The sequence below is a fragment of the Brassica oleracea genome, chromosome C3 (assembly GCF_000695525.1).
Source record: "Brassica oleracea var. oleracea cultivar TO1000 chromosome C3, BOL, whole genome shotgun sequence".
Classification (NCBI taxonomy): Eukaryota; Viridiplantae; Streptophyta; class Magnoliopsida; order Brassicales; family Brassicaceae; genus Brassica; species Brassica oleracea.
In genome coordinates, this window is record NC_027750.1 from 61,372,888 (window position 1) to 61,378,397 (window position 5,510).

Sequence of the window (5,510 nt, forward strand, 5' to 3'; positions counted from 1 at the left end):
TTCAATTAATAAAACAGTGGCATGAAAATATAAATATAATAATAGATTAGATGAATACCTTCTCTCCTAAAATTCTATTTTTTTTTCTTTTTCTAAAGTTATTAGATACTTCCAATATCCCACTGTTAGAGAATCTCTCAGCTCTCAACTGGTTGATTATTGAGTTATTTATTTCTTAAATAAAGTTATCTCGCAATGGAGCCTTCATTAATCTAAATAATATATTATTCTGCGTCATAGATGTACTGTTTGCTAAATAATAAATTGTTGTATTTTGCTTTTTAATTTTTACTTTTTTTTTTAGCGGTTACCAAAAGAACCAGACTTGAGATATTTTCCCTGGATTCTATGGTTTATTTGAAAAAATAGGAATGGAAAATTTTACAAGAATCAGACATGGGAACCTTTTGATCTATTCCAGAGTGCACAAATTGAATGTGTTATGTGGGCAGAATCACATACCAGAGATCCTCCAAATACGGGATCATCACAAAATGTGGATCATCTTATTACAGGAGATATAAGTAGGTGTTATATCGATGGAGCATGGAGGGCACAAGACTTGTGCACATGACAAGGATGGGTCTATAAAGCAGGTGGATCAACTGATACTATGATGGGTGCCATGTCTATTCGCAGAATTCTATCACCTTTACATGCAGAATGTGAAGCTTTGATATGGGCGATGAAGTGCATGAAGACCCTACGAATCTCAGAAGTGGTGGTTGCAACCGACTGCTCTCAACTGGTGAAGATGGTGTCTACACCATCAGAATGGCCGGCGTTCACTAAACACATGGAGGAGTTTCTGCGATGTAAAATTTTTTTTCATCCATTTACTATTCAGCATATTCCGATGGCACAAAGTACAATGGCGGACAAGCTGGCACAAAGTGCTAAAAATCAGCCTGCTGCTATGGTTTATGTTGATTCGATTCCCCCGAGGTGGCTTTTGGATCAGGAATCTACTTAGTTTCGTTTTAGCCTTTTGTTGTAAAAAAAAAAAACATTTTACTTTTTGACCAAAGAATTTGTTGTATTATTGTATATACTATATGATATGCAGATGCAGGTATCACTCCTAACGCATGTTACATTTCTTTGAAGCTCCAAAACAAATTAGTGATCCAAAAACACGTCAATTCGATGACATGAAAAAAAATTATCACGTCACTTGTAAGTTACAAGTTGTAGCGTATATTACTTCCACTCCTTTGCCAAAAAAACATACAAGTTGTAAAGTACCAAAGTTTACAAAATCAACATCTAGCACCACTTGCCAATTGACCGGATTTTTCAGTTGAGATTCAGTTGATATTTAATAATTAGTAATTAATTTAAATTTAAAATTCGAAAATTTAAAATTACTGGTTTAAATTGATAATCATCATAACTGTAATTTTATATTATTGTTGTCAAATAAGCAGTACTTTTTTCCAGTGTCAAATGTAGTCAGAAGAAAGTACATTTTTTGGTGGTTGGTCAAAATACTACCCTAGTTCTCCTGAGTACAAATACTTTTCGTCTTTTGATTATACAATTTTTTTATTTATTTCTGATATAAAGAAAAAAAAACAAAACCCTTTGCTATGAATTTGAAGAGGTGAGAGGACCGACTCTTCACAGCCATTCAATCCCTTTAAAAAAAACATTAGCAGAGAAACTCCTGTGGCTTCTTCAAACTTGTGCGCCCCTCCTCCATGGCTTCGAGAATTGCTGATTCTCTATTCGCCTTCACGGTATGTAAAGGCTTCACCTTTAGCACTCTTCTCTTGCCCATCTCTTCTACTTGAGTTTCCCATACCCAATTTGTCTTCTTTGCTATTGGTTTCTCAGGGCCCACAACAATGTCTCCCCAGGGCTCCTCAAGTTGCTCATGCTCGTCTTTCTCCAGGTACTCTTATGGAGTTTTAGTACAAGGAAACAATGATACCATCGACTCATTTTGTTATAAATGAAGAGACTTTGGGGTTTTATATGTTCTTTGCTCTGCAAAGTTCTAGACTTTGCTTGTGGGGTTTCTTATGTGAATGCAGAAGGGCTAATGCATTTACTCATTCTATTGTTGTTGGTGGATGCATGCAGGTGTGTATGCTGTGAGACCTATTGATCTTCTATTAAAGGGAAAGACGCATAGAAGGAGAACGTTCTTGGTTTCTGCAAAGAAAAGGGTTGGATCTATAAAAGCCGTGGCTGTTCCAGCCGCACCGCCTTCAGCTGACAGTGCAGAAGAGAGGGAGCAGTTAGCAGAAAGCTATGGGTTCGAACAAATTGGACAAGATCTTCCTGATAATGTCACTTTAAAAGATATCATGGACACACTCCCCAAAGAGGTATATAGCTTTTAAAAGATCTTCTTGTTACTCATTGTTTCTAATATGATTCTTCTTCTTCAGGTGTTTGAGATTGATGATGTGAAAGCTTGGAAGTCTGTGTTGGTATCTGTGACTTCCTACGCTTTGGGGCTCTTCATGATTTCCAAAGCGCCATGGTATCTGCTTCCGTTGGCTTGGGCTTGGACAGGAACTGCAGTTACAGGGGTAAAGCTCTCAATCATCCACTGTCTCTTTTTTTGTGTGGCCTTGTTACTTACTGTTGTCTAAGTGCATTGTTCTTTCTTCTAGTTCTTTGTGATAGGCCATGATTGTGCTCATAAATCATTTTCAAAGAACAAATTGGTAGAAGACATTGTGGGTACTCTAGCCTTCCTACCTCTTGTATACCCCTATGAGCCATGGAGGTTTAAGCATGACCGTCATCACGCCAAAACCAACATGTAACTCTTCCTAACTTACTTAAGTCTGTTATAGATATATTCCCAATGGGATAAGAGATGAGACGTCTTGAGTTTGTTCTCTATAGGTTAGTTCATGCTACAGCTTGGCAACCAGTTCCACCAGAGGAGTTTGATTCATCTCCGGTTCTGCGAAAAGCAATCATTCTTGGATATGGTCCAATCCGGCCTTGGCTGTCCATAGCTCACTGGTATATATAATTATATATACATGAAGCTTTTACTCTTTATGCAGTGATCAGTTCTTCTTTTCTCTCTATATACCTGTTTACTTAATGGTAAGTGTTCTGATAGGGTGAACTGGCACTTCAATCTGAGAAAGTTCAGACCAAGCGAAGTGAATAGGGTGAAGATAAGCTTGGCTTGTGTTTTCGCCTTCATGGCCGTTGGGTGGCCACTGATCATATACAAAGTTGGCATATTGGGATGGGTGAAGTTCTGGTTGATGCCATGGTTGGGCTATCACTTTTGGGTAAATGCTTCTCTCTGTTCTCTCTCTCTCTCTCTCTCTCTCTCTTTTTTTTCGTTTGAGAAAGCATCAGAAGCCATAAGGTTTACACATTTGTTGTTTCTCTATAGATGAGCACGTTCACGATGGTTCATCATACAGCTCCACACATCCCTTTCAAGCCTGCGGATGAGTGGAACGCGGCTCAGGCACAGCTTAACGGAACTGTTCATTGTGATTATCCTAGTTGGTACTGCATCCCCACCCTGCTAAGCTGGTATTCGATGAGTTTTGAGAGCATTTGTTTGATGTTTCTTCGTTGTGACAGGATTGAGATTCTCTGCCATGATATCAACGTACACATCCCACATCACATTAGCCCAAGGATACCAAGCTACAACCTCCGTGCGGCTCATGAGTCTATTCAAGAGAACTGGGGAAAGGTAATATCCATTTTCTTATCCTGTAAAGCGGTAAGCTTTATGCATTTTATAAGAGACTAAAATGATTCTCTGGTTTCTTGCTGTGCGTGGTGTTATTGCAGTATACAAACTTGGCTACTTGGAACTGGCGCTTGATGAAGACAATAATGACTGTGTGCCATGTCTATAACAAAGAGGAGAACTACATTCCTTTTGACCGATTAGCCCCAGAGGAGTCGCAGCCAATAACATTCCTCAAGAAAGCAATGCCTGACTACGCAGCTTAATGGCCTCTGTATTGATCTTTTTGAAAATCTCAATATCTTTTTTTGCAATCCCCAGTGTTATATGTAATGTTTCACCAACGCCTTTATACTGTATCTTGTTTCTAAACTTATCAGCAGAGAGTTAACTGGGGTCTAATTGCAAGTCCTTGATCACTTTCTTAGCAAAGAAGTCAGATTAATGAGACATAAAATCATTAATTTACTGTTTATGATAGCTCTTTTTACATTCAATATGAATGTAAAAATACAGTTAAAAGATTTGGATTACATACATCCTCCCCACTCCCAACTCATTCTCCACATATATCGAATTGCTCTATTATCTCATGACTCCTCATCCTCAAGCACCGACAGGTCGAAGACTAGATCATGTTCTTGTCCCGGGAAACAAGTGAATGTAACATTATTTCGCAGTAAATTCATAATAATAAACTAACTATAACTTAAAAGAAGCACGAAATAAGAATTTGAGACAATTGTTTTCTCTCTATACTATATATATATATAGATATGTTGCACATTCCTTTTACTACTATTAGTAAATTGGTTTTTAAAACTAATAATTGGAAATAATATTTGTAATTTTTAATCAGAAATTGAATTTATTAGGAAGTCGTATGTTTGGATAGGCTTTGGAAAGATCACATAATATCATGTTTATTTTATCTTTCTCCCTCTGTATAAGAAATAATATTTTATAAGTTTTTTAATCTAGGATTATAGCTCAAAGCATATTAACACCTGATTCTGAGCTCAATCCACTCTTTCTTCGAGAGCTGCAAACCAAATGCCCCTCTTCCAGCTCGACAATGATCGACATGAGCTTCGGTATGGAAGGCAATGACAATGGGGTTTGGTGTCAGATACTACAAAAAACTTATTGAGAAGAAGGAAATAATGCACTCCGATCAACGGCTAATGGTAAGCAAAGATACTAAGAAATTTGAGACGTGATTGACCAGATAAAGAATCAACTACAGAATGTTTGTCCAGCGTCGTTTCATGCACTCATGTCATTGCCTTTAATGTCCGTGAATGAGTCCATCTAAAGATAATTTTTCACCTGAAAAACATTTGAAAAGAAAAATAGTTTTGACATCTTCTTTAAAAGCTTCTTAATTTGTCGATCAGTGAAGTTGTAAGAAAAGTGCTTCACATACCAAAACAAAACAAATGGTGGCTCACTTTTTAAATAAGTGTTAATTACTTAGCTTATTTTGTAAAACTGGTTCAACAAATTAAACTTGTTAAAAGGTTTTATATAACACTTCTTTGTAATGGGCTAGTTTTGGGCATTTGTTATATTTGTTATATAAAAACTGTAACAATCACATAGTTGATTCTCATTCTCTGTTTGAGAGAATTTGCCAATAAAGACAAATGAGAGAAGTTGAAGTCTATAGACTAAAATATTGTTTTTCAGTTGCTTAGTCATGGTCATCGGTGTTTTTCTCGCGTTTAGGTGTCAAAATTCTTAGATATAATTGGTTTTTTGGGTATATTGACTAGATTAAACACTACAAGAAAACAGCGATATTCTGACGGACATTCCGACGGAA

General features: G+C 36.9%; 1 protein-coding gene and 1 long non-coding RNA gene across 2 annotated transcripts; one reads left to right on the top strand and one right to left on the bottom strand.

Annotated features, from left to right (window-relative positions):
* The first annotated feature begins 1,411 nt into the window (after window positions 1-1,411).
* Window positions 1,412-4,218, top strand: LOC106336480 (omega-6 fatty acid desaturase, chloroplastic-like). Its single transcript, XM_013775318.1, has 10 exons — window positions 1,412-1,739; window positions 1,837-1,894; window positions 2,086-2,333; window positions 2,397-2,540; window positions 2,625-2,776; window positions 2,863-2,985; window positions 3,089-3,266; window positions 3,374-3,492; window positions 3,571-3,685; window positions 3,787-4,218. Exons 1-10 carry the CDS (start codon window positions 1,701-1,703, stop codon window positions 3,949-3,951), a joined length of 1,341 nt encoding a protein of 446 aa, XP_013630772.1. The 5' UTR covers window positions 1,412-1,700; the 3' UTR covers window positions 3,952-4,218.
* Window positions 2,878-3,146, bottom strand: LOC106336481. Its single transcript, XR_001268849.1, has 2 exons — window positions 3,059-3,146; window positions 2,878-3,017 (listed from the first exon to the last, which is right to left on the bottom strand). It is a non-coding gene; the product is annotated as an uncharacterized LOC106336481 (long non-coding RNA).
* Window positions 4,219-5,510: the final 1,292 nt, after the last annotated feature.

Coding starts and splice junctions, on each gene's coding strand:
- LOC106336480 (XM_013775318.1), top strand. CDS start 1,701: ATGGCTTCGAGAATTGCTGATTCTCTATTCGCCTTCACG. Junction 2,777..2,862: donor CATCACGCCAAAACCAACAT/GTAACTCTTCCT, acceptor TGTTCTCTATAG/GTTAGTTCATGCTACAGCTT. Junction 3,267..3,373: donor GGTTGGGCTATCACTTTTGG/GTAAATGCTTCT, acceptor GTTTCTCTATAG/ATGAGCACGTTCACGATGGT.